Source organism: Triticum urartu, chromosome 3 (assembly GCF_003073215.2).
Source record: "Triticum urartu cultivar G1812 chromosome 3, Tu2.1, whole genome shotgun sequence".
NCBI classification, from domain to species: Eukaryota; Viridiplantae; Streptophyta; class Magnoliopsida; order Poales; family Poaceae; genus Triticum; species Triticum urartu.
In genome coordinates, this window is record NC_053024.1 from 285,594,052 (window position 1) to 285,619,347 (window position 25,296).

Genomic DNA, 25,296 nt, shown 5'->3' on the forward strand with positions numbered 1-25,296 from the left:
TCACAGAGGATCGATAACCAACCCTACCTAGATAACGCCTGGATCATGTCGTGCTCAGGCCAGAGATGCGTCATCCATACTCTGTTCTGTTGCCATCAAAAATAGCTGATGTTAGACCTGCCTCAACCTCTAACCGACAGTAAATTATCAGATCAATGTAGGTCATCGGAAATATAAGAGACAACTAACACGGTACAAACACTTTGTAAGCACACAAGGCTTTCCACCCATTTTCCCGTTCAATTGCTTATTAATTTTTGCGCCTCTATGGTGAGCACGTGATAATGGAAAACTAGCCTTCATAAGGCACACAGTAAGACATGACCTTACATATAGCTTGTTAAAGCTTAAATCGGATAACAGAGAGACGAGAGACCGTTGGCGCAACATACTACTGTACCTAGGAAATATCTAAAGTCCCTTTGGTCCACATAGCTCCACCTGAGTCCATATATGCAAAGCAGTATATCCGGAGCTAGATCAAACACAAGCTCACATGTCCATCTCGACTTTGGGTGAAGGAAATGCGATGCGTTCTGGCTTTGCTTACATTCTTTCCTTTAAGACAGAGATTCTTGTTCCTGGTGATATGGACCTAAAAGGGCTATGTCACCAGCAACTCTTAAATGTTCTTCGAGTAAAGTTAAGGGGAATTTGCCAAAAAGGACATATTCCAATATCTTTATAACAAAAAATACATAGGCTAGTTCAGCAGACGCGCTATTTTACTAATAATAATGAAATAAATGCAAGTACACCAAGCCAAGCAAGACACAAGTTTTTGCTAAGTCTAATAGTAACAGTAGTTCCAGCGGAAAAGTTTCACATCGACAGTAATACTATCTTATGCAGACATACAATAGCTAAAGTATATTTCAAGACAAGGACGTCAGAAGAAAAGCAAACGGTATTGTGCAAATGCAGGAAGACAGGAGAAAAATGAGTAAATGACAGTTGATACCTTGACTTTCCCTGGGCGCAGTTATGATAAGAACCGATTTTGCTTCACTTAGCCATGCCAGGCCACTCACTGTCAACAAAGGTCAACTGAGGTTGAAGAACCTTGCTTAGTTCCTCAGTTTCCACAACCACAATGACACCTCAGGATTGAACCATGCTTGATTGCTCACTCTCCACAAGTGTGCATCATCCATGAGGCTCACCAAGTAACTGGTTCTGCCTTCGATTGCTGCCAGACTCTTTTCTTCTGGAAATAGGAGGGGTTGTACACCGCAGCTGTGGGGCATTATAGATCGCGGCTGTGAGGTCCAGAAGAGGCAATCTGTACATAATAAGCTGTGAATCTAATGAGTACATGTTTTTGCCCACAAAAAAGGTTGTAGGTAAGCATTACATGGACAGTCCGCATACCTGAAAACAAACAGCGGATATTCTGCAAAGAACTTTCTTCTTCATATGTCCAAATATTAATGCCATTCAGGATTTGGTTAGCAGTACTCCCTCTGATCCACGGCTTTAGTACAAAGTTGTACTAAAGCTGCGACAACCAATATGGACCGGAGGGAGTAAAAGAATTAAAAGAAAACTCCAGAAAAGGGAAAAACTTCGCTGACAATAAGGACAAAACAATACTGTGATACACTGTTCGGCCACAAATATCAGTACTGCTGGTAACAACCTGGAAAAGGATGTTCGTGGAGTACCGATCCAAACCATCCATAATGTTAACCAAGTGGTATGTTGAGCAACCAGATAAAATAGCAAAACCTTCATTCTCATACAGCTAGAGATAAAACAACATATTGTAGAAGTATCAGCACTTCCAAGTTTTTGTGACATACAAAATGACTATGTCTCTAACTCACATTATCAGCATCACTGTTTAAGTTTTGAGATGACAAGACACATGCCCAGATGCCATACAAGATGATTTAGGAATGGCTAGCCCCAGACCAACAACTGTATACAAAGGTGATAGTCAAAAGTAGTAGAGGCTAGGAAACTATAGAAACTAGCAGATGTCAACAAATATTTGATTCAAAACGGCAGGTCAACAAAGGCGTAACCGAGTCAGCATCAACTGTTTTAATCAGCATTTAGAAGTTCCCTCTGCCTCCTTCACAGTTTCAGTGATTCCCTGAAGAAGTTCTTTAGAGATAGCAGCTGGATCTACCTCAAAGCTACCTTTAGGGACATTTGGAGCTTCTTCCCCTGACATCCTGTAAAAGGGAACCTGATGTGAAAACCGAAACATCTCTCCCTTTGGAATCCTCTTGATGGCATCCCGGTCCTGATGATGCTGGAAAACTGTTCGAAATCCAGTGAGCTTAATCAAGGGAATGACAGAAATTCCATTATCTTCATCATAATCATCCTGTACCTCAACCAGATCATAAACATGAAGCACATTATCAGGAGTATCTCCATTCCAGTCAGGGGACCAATTTCGGTACAAAGCCCAGATATCACCTTTCCGCGGATAAATTTTGACCACCCCACGTGGACCTTTCTCCCATTTTATCTGGTGAGAGAACATATTGATTATATCTACGGTTTCGTATTTACCAATCCTGAAATCACCGCATGTCTTTATGAAGCCAGAAGAAGCCCAATTCAATGGTCCAAATTCACTATTTGTCCTCGATGCAAGATAACTTATTTTGACCTTAAATGGAGTCAAGGAGGTAACTTTCTGAATGTATGCGTAATAACGAGGCATACCATCTTCATCATCATATGAAGCCCAAATTTGATCACTCTGAAAAGATTCCTCAGTACGATCCTTGTCAAAATCATGGAAATCAGGATCAGGAACAGTATAGGAGAAAGTGTTGTCATCTTCATTTTCAGCATCTGCGCTATTAGAAGAACCATTCTCCTCTGGATCAGCAGAGACATCTTTGTTTGCGGTAGAATCATCTGATGCAAGAGTTTCATTACCCTCAACATGTTCGTTAACCACATGTTTCTCGCTAGCTTTTCCATTAACTGTAACTTGGAGTGGTTTACTTCTTATCTCCTTTAGATTCTCCCTCAAATTGCTCTTCATCTTGTCAATCAAAATGCTCCTAATATCCTTCTTAGAGAAAGTCCTAGTTACGCTGATCCGAGTAGAAGGCCTGGGTCTCCAATTCGGTATCACACCATTAGCACCTTGAAACTCAAAGGCTCCACTGTTGCTTGAAAATGGTATAGTTCCACCAGGCGTTCCAACATAATTGGCCCATGGACCTGAGAGAATGGAGGAAGAACCAACTCCAGCATCGTTACCCACAGTTTTCATCTTCTTTCCAGATGCAACATCACCCATTCCATGGTTAACATTCTCGGACACATTTGCTTTCCTTTTTAGAGGATTGTGCTTCCTCTGAAGAGCTTCTTCCCTTCTTGCTGCAGCTTGCGCCTCCTCCCTCTCTCTCTTGACTTTCTCATACGTCTGATGAACCATATTAGCAGCTTGAGCACCAGCAGCAGATGATGCAGTAGCACTAGCTGGACCAGCTGTCCTTGAGAACAGACCCCACTGAAACTTTCTGCCAGTGCTTGCATCGTGAGTTGCACCACGGATGTTTGAATCACGTACTGCCTGAACAACCTCAGGTGGTGGCATCGGAACCTCTTTTGCTATGAATGGCTCGCGGCAGCTAGGGCAAAGCAGATTGCGATTTAAATACTCTCTGAGGTATTCAAAATTCATCTTGCACCTGTTGCATGAGGTCCAAAATGTAGGTTGTGCTGCTGGAGGTGGAGCTGGAGCAGCAGCCTGATGGCAGGGAAGCGGCCGCTGTGGTGGCGGGGGTGGAGACGGGCGCTGTGGGGGTGGGGGCGGGGGCGGGCGCTGGCGCACTGCAGATGTTGCTGATCCTGTCTTTTCTTTGTTTGCACTTGCCTTGGAAGCGGGTGCTTTGGCTGCGAAATGTTCAAAGCCATTGGCTGCACTTGTCTTATTTGATTGAGATGTCTTCTGTTGCATTGCAATCAGTTTCCTTTTTTGGTCAAACAGCGCTCTCTTGGTTTTGTCGGACAGCACGGTCCATGCCTCTTGAACCATCTGGAAAGCACCCTCAGCACCAACTGACTTGTTCTTGTCGGGATGGAGCTGAAGCACCAACTTCCTGTACTGCTTCTTCAGAGTTTCATCATCTGCCGACATGTCCACGGAAAGGATAGAGTACCAGTCCTTCCCACCAGCAATCTTCACCTCCGAAGTAAGGTAAACATCCAAGGTAGTGATCATCTGCACAATACCTTCGAGATCCGGAAAGAGAGCCTTGGCCTTGAGGGCGAATTTCTTGGCCCCCTGCAGGTCCCTGGATTGGAACTTCCTCTCTGCAATTTCCTTCGCCCTAAGGGCCTCATCCTTGTTGCACTCCATTCCGTCACAGCTCAAAAAGGTACGAACAGCAGCCACGCTCTCACTATGGATTCGAGCGAGATATCAGACAACAGAGAACCACAACACCTTCCACCAATCAGTGCTGAGAGTGTGACCAAACAAACCTTCCAAGCCCTGCCCAAAAGGGATCAAATGTTAACAAAAATCATAGTATATACAACTAATTGCAGCATCAAGATTTTTGACAAATACAGTCCTCTCCAGCATGACAGTAATTATAACTACACAAAACCCAAACACCGCCCTATAGAGTGCATGAACGTCACAGAGATACGAAAGATCAACTGAAGATACATAATTTTGGTACAATTCCAACCATCAGGGTGCATAACTGAATTATAAGTACATCCAACTCAAACAGTGCCCTAGTGCCCAATGGGTGACAGCAGTGGATCTAGAATTCTAGATGGTGCCCCCCCCCCAAAAAAAAAACCCCCCCCCCCCCCCCCCCCCCCCCCCCCCCCCACCCCACCCCCACCCCCAACCCCACCCCCCCCGGTCCACCCCACCCCCCTGGTGGGAATTAACTAGGAGAATTGCTGGATGAAAACAGCGAACTTATTCGCTTGTATTCAGTTTACACTGGTATGTCAGCAGGCAGTTGTAATTTAGTTCAAAAGAAAGCATCAAGTCCGACAATTTTCAAGGATATTCATAAACAGTTCATGAGCGGGGAATCAAACTAGCACTAAGGAGCACCAAATCTGCACCTAATCAAACCGAGAGTGGAAGGAATCTGCAGACGCTCAAGAGGTCCGTCGCTCTGGATGGGTACGGCGGCGGCGGTGGCGGCGGGGAAGCACGGAAAGGGTAGAAGGCCGCGCCGGCGGCGGAGAAGCGAGATGAGGAGGCGCCCGCGACAGAGACCGGACGCGGGGGGAGAAGCGAAGGGGGTGGCAGCGGCGGGGAAGCAGAAGACGGGGAGGCGGCGGCCTCGCCACGACCCGCCGGCGGCGGCGAGCAAGCACGGGACGAGCCCCGTGTTTATGCCCGGAAAAAAATGGGGACGGGGAACAGTGGTTTTGATTTTGAGATTTGATGATTTTGACTGGATTTCGACGATTTGCCTTCGTTTACTTTGCAATACATATATATTGCCCTAGCTTTTCTTGTCAATTTTTCCTCTCGATTTAGCGTGAAAAGACGAAAATACCCTCGCCCTAGGTTTTCTCATCGATTCCATATGTAAAGACCAAAATACCCTTGTCCCTCATTTTTGTCCAAGTTTTTCTTCGTCGGATTCAAATGCAAGGACCAAAATGCCCTTTGCCCTAGCTTTCTTGGAGGCTCGTATGTAAAGACTGAATGCCCTTGCCCTCTCACACCCCACCAAGCGTGTAAATCGCCGGCCTTAGCTTGTTATATAGATGGGCTTTAGGCCCATAAAACAATTTCAAAAAAAAAAACTCTAAAGGCCCATGCAGGTGTCATGACTAGGTGGTCAAAGTTTAATACTATCTGAAGAGTGAAGAAAGTTTTAGACCTTCTTAAAGCCTTGTTCGGTTGAGATGGATTTGAAGGGGATTGAGAGGGTTTAAATCCCGAGAGAAGGTTTAACTGAACAATGCCTACAAGGGATTCTCTTTCACATGCTATTGGAGCATGAGAATAAAAGTGATTCCTGCGTGCTCCTCCTCCGCCACTCGTCTCGCCTTGCTTGCGTCATGTGTGCGGTTATTTTTTGCCGGTTAGGAACGAAAATTTAATTAGTACTCCATCCATCCCATAATGTAAGTTTAATGCTATCCCAGGAGTGGAGAAAGTTTTAGACCTTTTTAAGGCCTTATTCGGTTGAGGTGGATTTGAAGAGGATTAAGAGGGATTAAATCCCAAGAGGTCTAAATCTCTCTAAATCCCCTTCAATCCTCTCCAATCTCTTTGAGCGAAGGTTTAATTGAACAAGGCGTACAAGGATTCTATTTCACATGTTATTGAAGCATGAGAATAAAAGTGGTTCCTGCGTGCTCCTCCTCCGCCACCCGTCTCACCTCACTTGCGTCATGTTTCATGAATGAGCCGAGCTCAAGCCTATGTCATGTGTGTAGTTATTTTTTGCCGGTTAGAAACGAAAATTTAATTAGTACTCCATCCATCCAATAATGTAAGATATTTTTTGACACTACATTAAAATAAAAAAATGTCTTACATTATGGGGTAGATGAAGTAATTAATTACGATTGTTAACGAACGCGCTACGAATCCGAAACGTCAAATCATGAATTGTTGTCTACTCGAGCATGGTCGAGCCCACGTCTTCTTACCACAACCCTAATATATTGGAGGCATCAACAACCCTAGCATTCACCCACATCAGCTCGCATTTGCCTCCTCACACACAACCCACCGGCGCTCCACTCGTTGCTGCTTTCGGTGATCCCATCCCGCCCGCCACGTGCACGGCTATATGGGAGAGCAGGCCTCCAGACCTTTGTCCTTTGCAATCCTGCACTAGGAGAAGGGGATTAGGTTTTTGAGGAGCGTCTCATACGCGGCTGCTCGCCACCGTTCGTCTTCGTCCGCTACCCCGTGTGATTAGCCACTAATCGTGAGTCAGACCGAGTCCGAGAAGAAGGCTACCGAGGATACAATCACCATCGCGACTATGGCTTGGCCGATAGGAGGGTATGATCTGTTCATCCCCCTCATGTTTATTTCTGTGGTTAACGTACTAGCTATTTACGTAGATGTATCTGCTATATACGCAGCACATGCTTACATGATAAGATATCAATATGAGTTTAACACTGTTAATGACATGTTCATAATTTATTCATGAATAAATCAATCCAAAAATCGATAACTTATCCATCATAGCCATCACCATGTCTCAATGTCAATTTGACACGTCTCCTCTTTTGATCCCTTCCCATCGGGAGTTATGCTCGATGCTCTAATCCTTTTATTGATTGAAATATTTTCCTAAAAGATTTGATGTTACATCTGAGACCGGATGTTATTTTTAAATAGCTATTTGGTTTATAAACATATAGCCTTTCTCGCCTTTGTTTTCGGTTGGAAGATTTCTCATAGCCGAGCCTTAGGTACTTTTATCTTTAAAAATAGATAATTGTTTGTGTATTACAGGAATGTATAAATTTTCTAATATGTTAGTATGTGATTTACCTATCAGTATTAATACGATTGTGTAAAAATATTGATAAAAATACTTATTTGGTAAGTACTTATTGGCTTACTAAAGAAAATATATTTTATTTGGAAATTCAATAAGTGATGGGCATTGCGGCGGTTTTCAAGGAAAACAGTGGGAAAACCGAGTAGTGATAAAATAAGGGTCTGACGAAGGAGGAATGGACTGACTCGCAACCTTACGTCTTTTTCAAATAGCAAGAGATGTGAAGATTTGTGCAAAATCAGTGTATTGTACTACTATTTCATATTACACGGAGGTTTTATATATTTTCTGGACATTTTTCTACACCTCGAGCCCATTTTCTGTGCGAAATTACCTCTACCCGGATTCATAACTAGATGAACTAGAGCTCATCTAAACACCAATTGGTAAGACTCATCCTTATCGATTACTAGTTACATGAGCAAAGGGGGCACAGCACAAGGCGTTTGTCACCTGGAAAACGAGGAAATCTCCAATGCAAATCAAGTTACACTAAAGACTTAACGGGAACCATGTTTCGATATATTCAAAAAGTATTTAAAAGACGTTTGGGAAAGAAGTTGTCTGATAAACATGTGAAGTTAGAAGTTCAAAGTAGTGTGCATTTGGGAGCGAAGAAAAAAAATTACAAACTGTGCATGAATAGTGGCGTTATATAGGGTTGGACCAAAAGCTGGTAGTTCACGAGATTAATGAGCGCTCGATAGCTCGGCTCGTTAAGCTCGTAGCTCGATTCTTAATGATCAGAGTTAATCATTGATTTTAGCTTGTTAAGCTTAACGAACGAGTTAACGAGTTTCACGAGCAGCTCGTTAATACAATACACCGCATTTTTACCTTATGACGACAATTTATAGCACATCAGACCATCTATTCAATCAAATCGACACAACCTAGCCCATATGAGGCAACAAATTAACTAGTGCACATCCTTTTGTAGTCACCGTCTTACTTTATAAAACACACCAACACACTCATTTAGTAGGCCGTAACATAGTCTTGTCTGTGAACGAGTGCTCATGAGATCTCACGAGCTTAACGAGCTTCAAACGAACAGAGCCGAGCAGAGTTTTTCTGCTCGTTAAGTTTAACGAGCCTAGTCTTAACGTGCCGAGCAGCTCGTTGATCCACCCCTAGTGTTGTACTATTTGTCACTAATCATCCTTGAATTGGGGTCTTCCATACATGTTTGATGACATCGATCCCAAGTTTGATTTTTTACGTGCTTGTAGAACATCACCTTCCCAAATTTACTTCTTATTTTAGAAATTTCAGATTAATTGTAATATAGTTTGGAAAACGCTTGTGTTCACCCGACAGATCTACCTGCCCGCGTCAACCACCTTCGTGCCCGTCAAATCTTCATTGTCAGACAGTCGGGAGCCAACCTCCGCCACTTCACTTTCCTGCAACTTGACCCATGTTTCAGAATCATTTCCGTACTCGGCCTTTGTTGCAAACCACGTCGTCGCCGGGCTCTTTTGAAGGAGACGCTACAAGGATGTTCGGGTGGTGTAGGTCGTCGTTGGATTTCGCGGGAGACCGCCTCACCATGGGTGGGTGTTGTAGGGTGGGTCGTCGGAATTTCTGCAACAAGTCGGTGGTCGGTGATCGCAGTGCTCCGGCATGCTCATTGGTGTGCTCGTCATCGGAGAGGAGGATGGCGGCGAGGTGACTTGGTCAGAGGTCCCGACACTTGTCGGCAGCGGCGCGATGGCAAGGACGGGCGGCGCTGCTCCTCCCTCACCATCATACGATGGGAGATCACGGCGTACGACGGCGGATTTTTTTCTTGCAACATCCTCCCTACTGCAAGACAGATTTCTGCAACACCAGTGATGTTGTATAATTTTCTCCCATAGCACCACATAAAAGGTAAAGACAAAAAATAATCTCCAGCATTAGCTCTGGTGCAAAAAGATTCTGCACGAATACCTATGTTGCAAAAGTTCTGTAACATGAACTCTGTTGCAAATGTCCGAGTGCAGCAGCATCCTTGTTGCAAAGCTCGTCTGACGACCATCCGGCGTTAAATTAATGGCTCGTTAGGCGGGGGATCTTTCTTTTTCCGAACAAGTACGTACGTACACAATCATACACTCATCCCTATGAAGCGCACACACACCCTATCCCTACGAGCACCTTCGAGAGACGGAGCCGACACATCATCTTGAGATTCATGAAGTTGCCACATACGCCTTCCTAGTCGACGGGAGCACCTTCTCCCACTGAATGCACATCGCCGGAAGGCCTGAAATAAATTCAGGAAAATGCCAGCACCAATGTAAATGTATGACTTGAACTCTGATGGACCGGGGATACCACTGTCCTGTCCTACCACAGGTTGGTTGCGAGGCCGCCGACTGACGTGTAGCACTCCCTATAGGTTTTTGGCATGTTTTTCGTGATAACCTGGTTTTCACCGAATTTTTTTGATGGAAAAGAAAAACAAGGCGTTTGCTAGCAGCAAAGGTGCTGGCGCAAATTTGGTACACCAAAACAGGCAGCGACGGATGCAACGGAACGGCAGTGAGATCTGCACACAATTGAATTGAATCCGGCGGTTGCCACGCTCGCCTCGTGAACCGGTGGGCCCGGGCCCACCCCTCTCCCCCCCTCCCTCTCTGACAGGTCGCGCGTCGCGCAGCAATCCGTTCCCCCAAACCAAAGCAAAAGCCCCCGCCGGAGCGCTTCCCCGCCCCCCGATCCGACCGGCTCTCCGGCGCCCGCGGGCCCACGATGGCCCACTCGCCGGCCGGCGCCGCCGCGGGGCTGCCGCTGGTGGTGTCGCTCAACTGCCTCGACGACCCGTCGCCGGAGCGGGAGCTGCTGGCGGGCGTGGCGGGGGTGGAGCACGTCTCCCTCTCCGCCGTCGGCTCGGGCCGCGTCGAGTCCGCCGCCGCCGTCCTGCTCCCGTCGCTCGCCTACCTGCCGCGCGCCGCGCAGCGCCGCCTCCGGCCCTGGCAGCTCCTGCTCTGCCTCGGCTCCCCCGACCGCGCCGCCGACGCCGCCGCCGCCGCCGACCTCGGCCTCCGCCTCGTCCACGTCGACGCCAACCGCGCCGAGGAGGTCGCCGACACCGTCATGGCGCTCTTCCTCGGCCTGCTCCGCCGCACCCACCTGCTCTCGCGCCACGTCTCCTCCTCCCCCGCCGCCGTTGCCGCCGGCTGCCTCGGCTCCGTCCAGCCGCTCTGCCGCGGGATGCGCCGCTGCCGCGGCCTCGTGCTCGGCATCGTCGGCCGCTCCGCCGCCGCGCGCTGCCTCGCCACCCGCAGCCTCGCATTCCGGATGAGCGTCCTCTACTTCGACCCGCGCTATCTGGTAAGCGCCCGATCTGCAACTTCCCTCCTGCGCTTCAGGAATTGCTTTCTGATGATTCGCAGTCAGTCTTTCACTAACCATTCAGGTTATGATATGAGGCTGGAATGCTGTGAGATTAATGCTCTCATTCGTCTGTGATTTTGACTAGTCTAGTACTACTGTTAGTCTTAAGTTGCTGAGTTATTAAGGTTCCTACCAATTTCTTCCTTCCTGGGAAGTACAAATGAAAAACACTGGTAACTTATGCAAAATTGGTACAAACTGTGGTGATTTTCCAAATCACACTCCTGCAAGTGCGCATAGGTGGGTGTATACTGTTGGTCGGATTTCGATTTTTCTAACTCCAGTATCGTGCCCTTTGAAGGCTGAAGGGAAAAAGCGGCGGCCTTCCATTGTATTTCCTGCTGCTGCTAGGAGAATGGATACTCTCAATGATCTGTTGGCAGCAAGTGATCTTGTTTCACTGCATTGTACATTAACAAATGACACAATGCATATACTTAATGGGGACTGCCTGCAACACATTAAGCCTGGTACGATTTTTCTTGCTTCTTTTTTTGTTCTGCTTGTTGCATTATAAGTTTATAGCACTTTCAGTACTCTGAGATCTAAAATAGTGAGTCGCTTTTCTTTTAAATTCCACAGGAGCATTCATTGTCAACACTGGTAGTTGCCAACTTATAGATGACTGTGCGCTCAAACAACTCTTGCTTGATGGTACCATAGCTGGTTGTGCATTGGATGGTGTTGAAGGTCCACAATGGATGGAAGCATGGGTATGGAATTTAAACTTATGATATGGATGTTGTCCGTAAATGGCCACTTGGGTTGGAATAAGTATATCTAAGATCGAACTGCATCATCATTCGAAAGCCATATTATTCCTGATATGGCTCCAATGAAGAGGAATCTCTGAAACAAAATGAAAGAGAAAATATTTATTTTATTTTAACATTCCTTCATTTAGAAGTTGACCATTTTGTATAGCATTAAGATGTGTAGCACAGTAGCAGTGAAACAACAAACTAGCTACAAGACCTTTCTTGTCCAAACAGACAGACCATTAGTGTGAAGTAAGGGCAGGCAATTGGTGCCCCTTTTTACAGCTATCACTGTATTACTTGTTTCTCGGAAAATTGATGGCTAATATGTATTTGTTACAGGTTAGGGAGATGCCAAATGTTCTAATTCTTCCTCGAAGTGCAGACTATAGTGAAGAAGTGTGGATGGAAATAAGAGAGAAAGCAATCACAATACTACAGTCCTTTTTCTTTGATGGTGTTGTTCCAAGTAGTTCAATTTCTGATGAAGATGAGGAAATTAGTGAAGCTGGAAATGAAGATGATCAAGACAGAGGAACAAAAGATAACCATTCACAAGTTTTTGATGGCGAACATCAGACTGATGAAAGCCATTTAACTCTCAACCATGAAAAGAAAAGAGCCACATCCCAGTATAAAGAATCTCAAGCTCCAGGGCAATCATCACAAAATAGTGGCTCACGAACAGAAGGAAGGCGTAGTCGCTCTGGAAAGAAAGGGAAAAAAAGACCTGCTCACCGCAGATCTCAGAAAACAGACGACTTGTCTGCTGTAGAGAGTGACAGTAATTATTCCTTCCGCAGAGATGATGATAATGCAACGAGTGGCAGAGACCAGGTGGTAAGTTCAAGTTCACGGTTTGCTTCCCCTGAGGACTCAAAGTACAAGCAGAAATCTCCTGCTGAATCCCCAATGGAAATAACTTCGGAGAAGAAGTTACCTGTCGTGCTTGGTAGAAAATGCCCTGATACACTAAAAGATGGTTATGTTGTAGCTTTGAGAGCAAAAGATAATTCAGGGTTCCATGTTGCAAGACAAAGACTTGCTGGTGGTGGTGGTTGGATCCTTGATGTTGTGTCAAATGCTACGAACAGGGACCCTGCTGCTCAGTTCCTTGTCACTTTCAAAAACAAGGTATGACTTTAGTTGTTCCCCTATCATTTTGGTTGTTGGTTGTTCAGTCTCATAGTTTATTCAAGTGCGATGCATATTCGGTACTAAAACGGTTAAACAAATTGACATTTCAGGATCTGATGGGATTACGATCCTTTGTTGCTGGTGGCAAACTGTTGCAGGTGATGTACACAATCTGTTCTGTTCTGTTTGACTTTAGAAAGTGCCTTTATCTGAACTTAACAACAAAAGGCAGCATTCACGTGTTGTATGCTCATAATTTTGGATTTGATGCTTTGTCGCTGTTACTTGTTTCACCTCAAGTTTTGTGGGTAGGAATACTCTACTTGCACAATTACTCTGTTGAAATTTTATACTAAAGATTCTTGATTGCCCTTAGTTAGCATGCAACCAACACATTCCTACCAGTGCATTTCTATTTTTTTTTCCGTAAAGTATACGTCTCCCAATCTTGATTCCATTGGAGCTAGTCAAAGTGGTTGGGAAATAGAAATTCTCTTGCGATCTTTCCTGATAGTGATACCCTCGGTTGACGACGCTTGACATGCAACCGCCTTTCAACATGTTAACAGATCAATAGGAAGATGGAGTTTGTGTTTGCAAGCCATAGTTTCGATATCTGGGAGGGCTGGGTGCTGGAAGTGGAAGGCTCCTTGCTGGAGGGGTGCAAGCTTATCAACAGCCGAAATTCCTTGGTACGTGCACTTTGCCATGGATTGATTCTCGATGTCGCTTTGAGAACAATGCTGCTACTCCCTCCGTCCGGAAAAACTTGTCCCAAGCTTATCTCTCAAATGGGTGTATCTCGCACTAACTTGGTGCTAGATTCATCCATTTGAGGGACAAGCTTTTTTGGACGGAGGGAGTATATTTCAAAATACTTGTCTAGTTGTCTGTAACACCCTGGTTTCTGTTGGTTGGGATTTCTGTAGGCTGTATTGGACGTGTCCATTGAGGTACTCGCAGCTGCGAGCGAAGAAGATGGAGTCACCCGGTGGCTAGATTAGCCCTGCTGTGCTGAGATGAAAGAAAGAAATGAACTGACTCCTTGCTGTTTGGTTTGGTTTGGTTTTGTGTGGTTTGCTGTCAATTTCGATCTAGTTTTGGCGTGTCTAGTATAGAATGGACCTAGTAGGCATTTTGTGTGTATCTGTTCTTATATAACTAGTAGTAGATCTAGTCTAGATCTGATCCTCTCCACTGTAAGGGCATCTCTAATCAAACTTTGAAAAACACTCAGCTCCTTGAAAGATTTCGTTTTTGAGGAGGTAAGCCTCAAAAGTTCCCCCTCTTGCTCAAATTTGAGCAGCCGGCTACACTCATTGAAAGATTCCTTCGTCTCGTCTTCCCTCTATTCTGACAAAGTTTTTCTTGGTTTTCTTGTCGTTCCCACCCACCCCTGGTGAAATCCCATCGTATTCGAGGAGTTGAAGGATTTGCTAGGAATTCCAAATCGTTGTTCACGCCTCAACTCCCAGCTCCCAGCCATTCCACACGCTTCCTAACAGAGACGTGGTTATCTGAAGTGGATTCTTCCTTTTTTTTGTAGTAGATGCGAAACCTGCCGCTCAGTGCATATGAGGAAGCGTTTAAAAAGTTATTGCCTCCTTTCATCCATAAATAAGTGACGTGATTTTAGTTCAAACGGAGGGGGCAGTCGACGAGTTTGGTTGGAGACGAACTAAAGTTTGTGTTTTCTTCACCCGCGCAAAACAAAAAAAAGCTTGTGTTTTCTTCACAGCTTCTCGTTCCACGTGGAAACCGCGCGCAAGTTAGATGGCATTGTGTGATCGCCGCGACTGACTGACTCTACTATCTGTGTGTCACATGACGTAGTACTAGTCGGGTATTCTCCTCAGCATCTGCACGCCAATCACGTGCACGCCACACGTGAGGTGAGAGGATCGACGCAGACGCCGAGCTAGCTTCTTCACGTCTGTCCCGCCGGGCTATCGCCGGCAACACAACCGGTGGCTCACCAACCGCACCGCACGAATATTCGTACCGGCATACGGTAGTTTTGGTTGTGCATCCGTACGCACGCCACCAACCTCGCTGCTCTCTTCTCTCGTGCGTGTCAGGGGCCAAGATGGAAGTGGAGACGGCCGGAGGAGCAGCACAAAATTAGAGCAAGGCGTGAGGGCGACTCGGTGGACGGGACGGCGGCGTCCGGAGAAGGGCGCCGATCTGCGAGCAGGAGCAGGGAAGAAAGGTACGGACTGCTGCCGGCGTTGAGTGAGTCCAGTCCTCGCCGCAGCCGGCGTTGGACTTGTATGCCTTGGACCCGGCCGCTCCCTCGCTCGCGGATCACCGTCAAGCCACGAAAGTACGTGATGCACGGGCACGTGTGTGTCTCCCGTCCGCAAATGGAATGGAATGGAATAGTGCCATTTCTCTGGATGCGGAGTTTCCCAGATGAGTTTGGATAAACATTAAAATAAGAACAAAATTATTATTTTTTTAAAAAAAAATCTGATTTTTTTTGACAAAAGTTTCAGGTGCTTGTAAAAATTCATCGTGAAATCACATTCTTAAAAGCCGTGTCAAATGAAGAAAAATCGATGCTCTGAAAATGCTATTTTTAAAAGCATTTGGGAGCACTGATTTTTTTTTAGCACAGACTCACGCTACAACAGAGAAATTTTGAACCCAAACATCTAGATTGGTCTTGTAAATTGACCGAGAGAATCGCCAGTGCCACAGCAGGACATTAGCGACAATGTTGCGAGCAACCAGCAAGGGTGGTGATGGTGATCATGACGAAAGACCAATGAGTTCTTCCTCTTCAAAATCTCCAATAGGGTGGCAGTCGCCATCGAGGATCGTAGGGGAGGGGAGGAGGGCATGCCAGGCAAGGGTGCGCCACGACAGAGATCTTTCATCGAGGAGACGACCGTCGGGGAGCATCACGTCCTAGATGGCCCGTGTGTGCGAGCACCTGAGGAACATATGCAGGGTGGATTCATCAGCACCGGCGAGTCAATGATGTGCCGGTGATGCAGTAGTCAAGCGTAGGGTAGGCGACGATTACATATACGTGTCATCTCTGTGTAGGGGCCATAAAACATGAGATTTCACCCTCCAAGCAAAGATAACAAAGATTATCTTCATGATGATGTCATGCGGTAAGTGGGTAGGTGGGGTGGCCTCAGACTCGGGGATAAGTTGCCGTCTCATCTAGGGATCGAGACAACGTGGGGTGCGGTGCACACAATGAACCGATCGCGCAAAGAATTACGAGAGGAACGAGCAAAGCTGGACGTTTTCTTTCTTTGTTTTGACGGGGTATAAAAAAGTGAAAAAAGTTTTGTTTCCAGTGCAGCCAGGACGACCTAATCGTACGTACAAGAGGCGAGGAAAAAACTTACCATTGATGTTGATCGAACGAGCTCGCAGGACGGGTCGCCACGAACACGAGCTTTTTCTGTTTTCCCTCCTCACCTCGACTTTGAACGGCCAAAACAGCAGCATATATGCACGTGCTACAACAGTTAGGGGATTTGAGACTTGTAGCGTAGTGTTTTTTTTCTTTGAAATGACAAGATTCCTGTGTAATATTTTTTTGTTCGAAAAGACAAGATTCCTGTAAAATTAATTAAGACGAAAATCGGTTAATTAAGTAAATGTAAGCGGAAACCCGATAGTCTAGTTAATTATGGAAACCGGACAAAAATCACCACAGTACCCACGCACACCGCTTCAAAGAGGGCCTCGACGAGGCAATGCACAAGCATCATCGTCATCACTCCTTCCCTAGATGTGTCATCATCATCCCTAAATCTTGAGCACATGAGTCTGATTTCACCGTAGGCGATCGTCGACTCAACCCACACTGTAAAAGGCCGTGTGGGGTTGTAGGAATAACCAAGCCAGAACCCAGCGACTTGCAACCACACAAATGCTACTCTGACTCTGACTGAGAACTACGAGGGAGAACTAGGCATGGCTAGCGCCGCAGAAGATCACCCAATGAACCACATGTTGCTCGTCATTGCAAGACTTCATAGCAACAAACAAGCCGAGACGATACCGCGGACACGCCATAGAAGAGCCGACTACCCTCGATCATTGCCGTGTCTCCGACCTCGCTCCTGCATCATCGTTCCCGTAGACGCTTCGACGCCAACACCACCACCTTTCATGCCCAAGACACAAAGCTAGGTCGTCGACGCCCCCATGCCACCAACCACTCTGACACATGAGATTGCAAATCATCAACTAGCACCAAGGAGTGAGAAGCGCCTTCGAGGAAATATACAAGGCAATCGAGCCCCTCTCCCTTCCACTCCGACCCATAACGCCAGCGAAGAAGAGATGAGGAGAGAATGCTAGTAGGCGTGCGAGAAAGTATGGGTTAGGGCATCTCCACAACTAACCCCCAAATCAGACATCGCATCCATCAGCAGACATAAGAGAGCAGTCTGCATACACGGATGCGGGAGCCGGACATCCAACTGTAGCAACATACATTTCAAACCGGATCAACTAACCGGACGATTTCCATCAAACACGACAGAATTCATCTAAAGTTCAGATAAAAAATAGTACAAATCATCCATAAATAACATATAAATATGTCTAGTACAACAATAGTTCAAATGCAACAAGATTAACCGTGTGTTCAACTAGGTGTTCGCGGATGAATCATGTTATCCCACACATACTATCCCTTGAGTTTCATCCAACAATGTATATGCGTGAATGGTCTGCCCTTTGACATGTAGCTTATCACGGCAATGCGTGCAGGCTACACAACGTACAACAACAAATGAGTGAATGAATGAAGCAATCAATCAATATGTAGAGCAAGAAGAAGAAAAACTTATGATCTCCATGGTCGTCACGCGCAAGCCGATCAATCGCACCACAATACTTCATGACACAGTCCCGGATCGTGTACCATCGATACGCTAAGGATTTGACACCATGTTCATGGATGATGTGCATGTCATAGAGCGCAGTGTGCTTTCGCGCATGAAACGAACCATGCACGCACTGCCAAAAGGCTCCCTTCTGCTTCAGCCTATGAAGTCCGCAAATACGGCCAATCACACATCGTACAATAACTCTTCCCCCTTCACCTAGTATCCCACCATCCTTCTTACTCTAAAAATGACATGAAGTTCGAAAATAAGCCCAGTGACATTTGACCGAACACCTGTCGGGCGTGGTGTCCCCCATGGACAACATCGACAGGGGGGCGAAGGGTACCTGGCTGCAGACGGATCTTGGGTGAAGCATGCCGTTGTACAAGGCGAGAGGGTGCGTGGGTGGGGGCTGTGGACATCTCGCAATGCCTGGGCGGCGGCCAGAGAGTACATCGACAACATCGACCCAGGAGGGGACGGATGCAAAGCATGGGGCGGGGGAGGGGGGGAGGGGGGGGAGTGAAAAAGAATGGGACCGAAAGAAAGGATTTGAGTGGGCCGGCGGTGTCCGAGTCCTACGTGGCAGCGGTGTCCGAGTCCTACGTGGCAGCGGTACTAGAACATGGTAGCACGCGTTGCCGCGCCCGTTCATCTTAAGAATGAAATGACATAAAAATTTGAAAATAAAAATCTTGGTATTATAAATATTTGTTCCATCTGAATTAGAGTACATTAGATGAAAGGCCATAACAAATAATGTCATCACCCATCAATACAAAGGAGGATTCATAAGATAAAAGGTTTTGCTCTATGTTCTCATCGAAGCAAATTAAAATTAACAACAACACTCCGTCTCCATGTTTAACCTACTGCCATAAAGTGCACAACCACCGTTGTAACAATTGAATTAACATTGGAGAAATTCAAGCAATTTTTTTCTTAAACATGGCAGGGAGTACGTCATTGTTTATGAACACATCACTAAGATAGTGTGAATCGCCAAATGTACAAATATTTACTAAAATAAAATACAAAACAAACCGTCCTCATCGAATAGCAAAAAAAAAATGCCTAGCTAACCTAGACCTGCCACAGCACACGAACAAATGAATTGAGGCCTAAGGCGCCACGAGTGCTTGCTGGCAGCCACAGCAATGCTCAAGAGAGCTCGCAACCAAACGATTGAAGGAGCAACAATAGAAACAGCCCGTAAACAAAAAACAATAGAAACAGGTTCTCCAGGGAAGCAGTGTATATATATATTTGTAATCATAGTGGACTGCATTTTTCTGATGGCAAGCAACATATATATCTATAATCATGATGTGACTACCAAGCTACATGGTACAATTTGCTCATGTCGTTTGCTTGCTTTTCTTACACATACCCAAAACAACTTGGTAGACCATTAATTTGGAGCTGAGTGGGCATCTAGAGGGAGTTGGCAGCGGAACGTTCGCAACACAAACTAAGATATGAGTGCTAATTGGAGCAGAACAAAATAATTGTACCATGCAGGAATCCTAGTAACAATTCATAACGAAATCTTACCATGACGGAAGGCGCTGACTCTGGTAAATCGTAGATGTTGCGGCCAGATGGTGCAACGGTGGACACCTGGATTGGATCCCATGTCTTCTTCAACCCTCTTTCTCTTCCTAAGCAGTTGTGCTAGATGGATCAAGCACTCCTCTTCTTTCTTCGTACTCTTAAGTCGTTGGTGGTGCCGCACCTCGTCCTGTCCACATCGCCTGCCGCCGCTGTCGCCGTCGCCAGTAACCTGCCGCCGCCACCCGTCATCTCACGCGCCACGATCCATGAGACAACTGCATACAAGAAGCCCACGGATTAACACCCAATTCGTACATAAGAGAGAAACTGCGGCCCGTTGACGGTTCCTCGGCCCGATTAATGTGAGGACGTCTAAGTCGGTCAACGGAGCAGCAGCCCATAGACATGGGCCAGTCATGAAGCTCGGGACTGGCGAGATAAAAAAGGCTCACGCGTGCACTGCGGGATAGTTGAGCGATCTGGTGCATTTGTATGCAGAATCCAACGGCTGAAGAAGTCGAATCACTGTGGAGGGGCATAGCTCGCCCCGTTTTACTGTTTCTCAATTTGTGAGAAAAATGATGTCCGGACTGCTTAGCGGATTGATACACGACTGTGTTTGACGACAAAATTCAGGGGTGGTTCGAGGGAGGATGCCCTTACACGAGGGTTTTTGCAAGAAAAAGGCAATTGAATATTTTGCACGTCAAAGAAAAGGCCGCTCGGTGTGGGTGGCTCCCGTGGCTGCTGCAGACGGACAGGATCACAAGGCAGACGGCGGGCCTCCCCCGGAGTGACAAAAATCCAAGCCCAGTCAGCGGCGGCCGCATATAAAACCGCCTGCCGCCGGCGCCTCCCTCCTCTGCCACCGGGATCTCTCCCCCACCAACCCCCCGAATCCATCCAATGGCGACCGCCTCGCTCAAGCTCTGCTCCCCCAAACCCCTCGCCCCGGGGGCCCCCTCCCCCCTCCTCCGCCGCCCCAGCGCCGCGCGGCCCATCGCCCCCGCCCGGCGCCTCCCACCGGCCCGCGTCGCCGTGCAGCCCGCCGCCGCGCCGGCCCCCGCCGCCTCCCCGGGCACCGCCACCTTCGAGCAGGTTCGCGCGCGCCGCAATGCCTCCTCCCTCTGTTCCCCTTCGGTGATTGACCGTGTTTCCTTTCAATCTCGTGTCCTGTGGCCGTGACGGCGCCAGGTGCTGGAGCAGCTGATCGGCGGGGCCGACTTCTCCGAGGACGAGGCGGAGGCGACGCTGCAGCTGCTGCTCAACGAGAAGAACGAGGCGCGGATCGCCGCCTTCCTCGTGCTCCTCCGGGCCAAGGGCGAGACCTACGACGAGGTCTCTGATTTTTTCTGAACTGACACGCTGCCAGGAATGGAGCGAAATTTCTGCGGCCACTGATCTGGTTTTTTTTTTCCAAGCCGTTCTTCAGATTGTCGGGCTGGCCAAGGCGATGATGAACAACTGCGTCCTGGTCGAGGGGCTCCACGACGCCGTCGACATTGTCGGCACCGGCGGCGACGGCGCGGACACCGTCAACATCTCCACCGGCTCCACCATCCTCGCCGCCGCGGCCGGCGCCAAGGTCGCCAAGGTATTCTGACTTCTCGCCCCCACCTTTTGTATCGGATTGCACACGCGCGTTATGTACTGTACTGATGTCCTCTCCCGTGCGTTTCTGCAGCAAGGGAGCAGGGCGAGCTCGTCGGCCTGCGGCAGCGCCGATGTGCTTGAGGCGCTGGGCGTCAACATCGAGTTGGGACCCGAGGTACTGCCCGATTGGCCTTATGATTGCTCTTTTTCCTCCGTTCTGCACTTGCTTTTCTGGTGCCTGATATCTTATTAATAGCCTGTACAGTATGTGTGCATCGATTTCTAATGCTGTACTAGCTAGCACATCGAATGCAAATCATACCGCAAGGGGTGCCTCCTGCTACTGGAGATAGATTGCGACTTGTCGGATGAAACAGCCGTTGTTATCAGACATCACTTGATGTATTCCTTGAGAAGTAATCAGACTGTCAGAGGCACCTCTTGGCTGCTTTGACTTTTCTATGTATGTTTTTTTAGGGAACTTTTCTATATGTTGGTACTGCAAAGTAGCACGGGCATCTTACCAACCACCGTGACTTAGGCAAACATACACCCCCTTTTCATCTAAATAAATCAATGCGTTGAGATGGATGCATAGATCTGGGCCTTTGACTCTCATCTTTATTTTGGTATTCTTATTATTGGTAAAGAAGGAACACGCTCCCGGTTGAATGTTGGTTTCCACCTATCAAATCATGTAAACAAACATTCAAAGTTACTCACACAATTGGTCCAACTGGGCAAAAACTGGGGTTGCATGGTGCTACATACTTTTCTTAACCAATCAAAATACGCAATGACACCCACTTTTGTGTCACATAAACTACATGCTATGGAGTTGATTGTTGGTCATGACCTTTTTTGCAATATTTATTCCAGATCTTGTAGCTTTGTGCATTATATAGTTGCATAAACTACATACTATGGAGTTGATTGTTGGTCATGACCTTTTTTGCAATATTTATTCCAGATCTTGTAGCTTTGTGCATTATATAGTTGCATAAACGCATAGTCGACCGGCACGTCGGTTATTTGCTTATAATGTTTATTCTTTCAGTCACGCATGGAATGGTAGCTGTCCTTGAACTTCTAACCCCTCACATATTATATTTCAGTGCTGTGTGTGCATCTTAAGAAAACCTGGTGGGTTAATATCAGTTATTCCCTTTCCTGTTACCAGGGTATTAAACGGTGCGTCAATGAGGTGGGTGTTGGTTTCATGATGTCTGCAAATTACCATCCGGCAATGAAAATTGTCAGACCTGTGAGGAAGAAGCTGAAGATAAAGACAGTTTTCAATATCCTTGGTCCTCTGTTGAATCCAGCAAGGGTACCTTACGCTGTTATTGGTGTTTACCATGAGAACATAGTAAGTATCTTGTATTCATCTTTTATTTTCTTGTAGTAACTATTTGTACCAAACGGTAAAAGCAACCATAGCATGTTCTATGTACACCATTTTTAAATTGATGATTTAATGATCCACATAATTCCATGGTCATCATCCGGTGTTGTTATGAACTTTGGACTTGAGTATGTATACAGTTGTTTTTTAAGCTAATATATGCTGCAATCATAATATTATTAGATAAACAAATAAACACAACCAGTAGTCATCTGTTGTAGAGTTGCTAACCGAATTTGCCTTCAAATATGTGATTCTTCCTTTTCAGTTTCTAGTTAATTCCGTTGTTAACAAAGATTACTGATACACCGACACTGAACAAGCAAATAGTAAGTAGGAAAGCGCTTCAGAAGCCATAGAGATAGTCTCGTGACAAGCTCTATATGCAACTGTTGTCATTACATGTAATACTCTGTTCTAATCCATGGAATTTTTTTGTTGATAGGTTACCAAGATGGCTAAAGCAGCTCAGAAATTTGGAATGCAGAGAGCATTGGTTGTCCATTCGAAGGGTTTGGACGAAATAAGCCCACTTGGTATGAACACACACTTAATACTAGTGTACTTATGGTGCTCTACTGTTATTGCCACTTGAGAAATTAACTTGGAGCTTTCTGATCATAAAACTGATATATTTTGCATCTAACTGAAGATTCTTTGTCAACTTTTTGTAGGGCCTGGATATATCCTTGATGTCACTCCAGGAAAGATTGAAAAAATGCTCTTCGATCCATGTAAGATTTGTTCTTGGAACTCATAAAAGAAATGGAGATAATCCCTTGAACATGCTTTATGTTAACTTGTGAAATATGCAGTGATGGTATTATTAAAAGAAAAAACTTCAGTCTCACCTTTTTTTTCCATTTTATTACAATTCAGTGGATTTTGGCATTCCTCGCTGCACATTATTAGATCTTAAAGGAGGCGATCCTGCGTTCAACGCAAAAGTTCTCCAGGATGTTCTTGCTGGACAAAGAGGCTCAATTGCAGATGCCCTTGTAAGTTCATCCTTACTCCTCTCATTTTAGTTACACTGTACCTTGCATACTCCCTGAAGAAATATGATTGCGTCTTCCTCGATGTACATTGAGCTTACTCAGCATCCTGTAAAAATCATGTTACCCAGCAGTGATATGGTTTGTCGTGATGAGCCCGCCCTTTATTTCCCTGAAGATCTCTCTTTTTTTTTAAGCGTAAATGTCATTGGGGAAGCAGTTCTTCAATCGTGTGCCAAACTTGAATCATTTTCTGCTTTGCTCCATAGGTTCTGAACGCCGCGGCGTCCCTCCTTGTCAGCGGCAAAGTCAAAACTCTGCATGAGGGTGTCGCGCTGGCACAGGAGACGCAGCGCTCCGGGGTGGCCATCAACACGCTCGAGTCTTGGATTAAGGTTTCCAATGTAAGTACTAGCATGTCCATTTGTTGGCTTGTTATGAATATATCAGTTGCACAGGTGTGTGTGTTTGATGAGCTAGGTACAGAGAGCATGACACTTTCCAAAACCTTGTTGTTGACACAGAGCTGCTGAGGTCGAGGTTGCTTGGCGAGCAGCAGAGCTCCGCAATAAGACGCGAGGAATGGTGTTAAATAAAGGATTCTTGTAGTCCGTCCGTCCGTTCTTCCCCATGTCCCTGTCTGTCTGTCTGTTCTTCTTGTTCCCTTTGTTCGCCTTTCTTTGCCACAAGCGTATGTACGTAGTAGATGCCGTTTGGTCTGGTTTGATTTGTTGTTCATCTAGCAATGCTGCGGTGCAGAGAGAATCCGATATGGACGAGATTGTAAGGTTGTGGCCGGGACAGGCGCTGCTTATCTTGTTGGCTGAGGTGGAGGGGACGCCATTTTGATCTCGGCTTGTTGCGTTGCGTTGTGAGACCTGGAAAAAAAGATCTGGATCATGTCGCTGCTGATCCAGAGGAGAGGATAGATTGATCATTTTGTATGTATTTTTTGTCTAGGTCGCAACGTGACAAAGCGATAGATAATCTGCGGCCATGTGATCCTGCCCGCCCATGGAGGCTAGCGTATGGCGTGTGAGGTATGTACAGCACCGCAGACGTGCAGTACAGAGCAGACGTGTGAGGTTTGCTTTTTTGCTTCGGCCACTGCCTGACAGTGCGGCCGTCTCTCTCCCCGGCCACCAACACAAACACGATATTTGACTCCGTTAGCCTGCTTAGCACCGCACTGTCAATTTTTTTTTTGACAAAAGAGAGCATTCTCTTCGATTTCCATTAAAAGAAATCACCATATCTTACAAAGGAAAGTAAACGACTAAAACTGCAGCATAAACTCCTCCCCTACGCAGTTTTCACCACCCTACTTGGGGGGGAGGAAAACATGTCTTTTTAAAGCATACATCATTATTGATGTCTCAGCATCAGAAGATCAAAAGGCAGGCTGAAAACAAGGAAGCAAGTTTGCTGTTGAAGGAGCTATTCTTCGCAGCACACACATTTTTTGTCCCGAGTAGGTTGACACTGGTCACCCCAGAATTCTCCTAGTCTTCAGGCGCCATCCATGAGCTGCTTTGAACACTTCTCCAGCCACCTCACCCACTTGTTTCACTCCAGCCTCCATCATCTTACTCTTACGGGATTGGTCTGCAAAACATTCCAATCATTCAAATTTTTAAGAAACAAATTAACAGGTATACAGGGGTCATTCTCCTTGTTGTTATCAAAACAAGCATGATGAAACTGCTGGTTTCTTCTGACGCCATACATTCTAGAGAACATAGCCTAGATGGCGCGTCTTGTTAATTAGGTTTCTTCATCCAGCAGTGCTGCGGTGTGAGCAAATCCCTGTCCCAATGCCTGGGTTAGACTCTTAACTGTAACCATCTCAGCCCTTCCCATGGGACTTGACGCACTTCAAAATTTAAGAGCCTAAACTTTGTTGCACTTAACTTCATATTAATATAGGCCAGCTCCTATACTTAACTTCATATTATGTGTACAAAGAGGTAGGTCTATGTGCATCGGGCCACCTCCTCAGCCTGTGCAATGCGTACAAAGAGGTTTATGTGCATCCAGAAAATGCAGCCCGACCGAGAACACGTCGCGAGTGGGGCCTTATCATAAGCAAGCATCGTGGACGCCGTCGATGCTGAAATC

At 46.3% G+C, this 25,296-nt stretch overlaps 3 protein-coding genes across 3 annotated transcripts; 2 read left to right on the forward strand and 1 right to left on the reverse strand.

Moving 5' to 3' along the window:
- Positions 1-1,714: 1,714 nt before the first annotated feature.
- Positions 1,715-5,422, reverse strand: LOC125543825. The gene is made up of 2 exons (XM_048707308.1): positions 5,068-5,422; positions 1,715-4,471 (listed from the first exon to the last, which is right to left on the reverse strand). The coding sequence occupies exon 2, from the start codon at positions 4,334-4,336 to the stop codon at positions 2,051-2,053; it is 2,286 nt and encodes a 761-aa protein (XP_048563265.1). The 5' UTR covers positions 4,337-4,471; positions 5,068-5,422; the 3' UTR covers positions 1,715-2,050.
- Positions 5,423-10,113: 4,691 nt separating this feature from the next.
- LOC125543827 (C-terminal binding protein AN-like) lies at positions 10,114-14,038 on the forward strand. Its single transcript, XM_048707313.1, has 7 exons — positions 10,114-10,811; positions 11,176-11,344; positions 11,457-11,587; positions 11,975-12,766; positions 12,880-12,927; positions 13,339-13,461; positions 13,699-14,038. The coding sequence occupies exons 1-7, from the start codon at positions 10,230-10,232 to the stop codon at positions 13,771-13,773; spliced, it is 1,920 nt and encodes a 639-aa protein (XP_048563270.1). The 5' UTR covers positions 10,114-10,229; the 3' UTR covers positions 13,774-14,038.
- Positions 14,039-19,924: 5,886 nt separating this feature from the next.
- LOC125543828 (anthranilate phosphoribosyltransferase, chloroplastic-like) lies at positions 19,925-24,029 on the forward strand. Its single transcript, XM_048707314.1, has 10 exons — positions 19,925-20,283; positions 20,380-20,523; positions 20,618-20,779; positions 20,870-20,953; positions 21,959-22,147; positions 22,629-22,719; positions 22,858-22,917; positions 23,063-23,181; positions 23,448-23,582; positions 23,703-24,029. Exons 1-10 carry the CDS (start codon positions 20,092-20,094, stop codon positions 23,709-23,711), a joined length of 1,185 nt encoding a protein of 394 aa, XP_048563271.1. The 5' UTR covers positions 19,925-20,091; the 3' UTR covers positions 23,712-24,029.
- The last annotated feature ends 1,267 nt before the right edge of the window (positions 24,030-25,296 follow it).

What these genes read in the sequence shown, in the direction of transcription:
- LOC125543825 (XM_048707308.1), bottom strand. Translation starts at nt 4,336, where the DNA reads ATGGAGTGCAACAAGGATGAGGCCCTTAGGGCGAAGGAAATTGCAGAG.
- LOC125543827 (XM_048707313.1), top strand. Translation starts at nt 10,230, where the DNA reads ATGGCCCACTCGCCGGCCGGCGCCGCCGCGGGGCTGCCGCTGGTGGTG. An exon ending in CTGGTGGCAAACTGTTGCAG is followed by an intron (nt 12,928 to 13,338) that starts GTGATGTACACA and finishes ACATGTTAACAG; the next exon opens with ATCAATAGGAAGATGGAGTT. An exon ending in TCAACAGCCGAAATTCCTTG is followed by an intron (nt 13,462 to 13,698) that starts GTACGTGCACTT and finishes GGATTTCTGTAG; the next exon opens with GCTGTATTGGACGTGTCCAT.
- LOC125543828 (XM_048707314.1), top strand. Translation starts at nt 20,092, where the DNA reads ATGGCGACCGCCTCGCTCAAGCTCTGCTCCCCCAAACCCCTCGCCCCG. An exon ending in ACATCGAGTTGGGACCCGAG is followed by an intron (nt 20,954 to 21,958) that starts GTACTGCCCGAT and finishes TCCTGTTACCAG; the next exon opens with GGTATTAAACGGTGCGTCAA. An exon ending in AAAAATGCTCTTCGATCCAT is followed by an intron (nt 22,918 to 23,062) that starts GTAAGATTTGTT and finishes ATTACAATTCAG; the next exon opens with TGGATTTTGGCATTCCTCGC.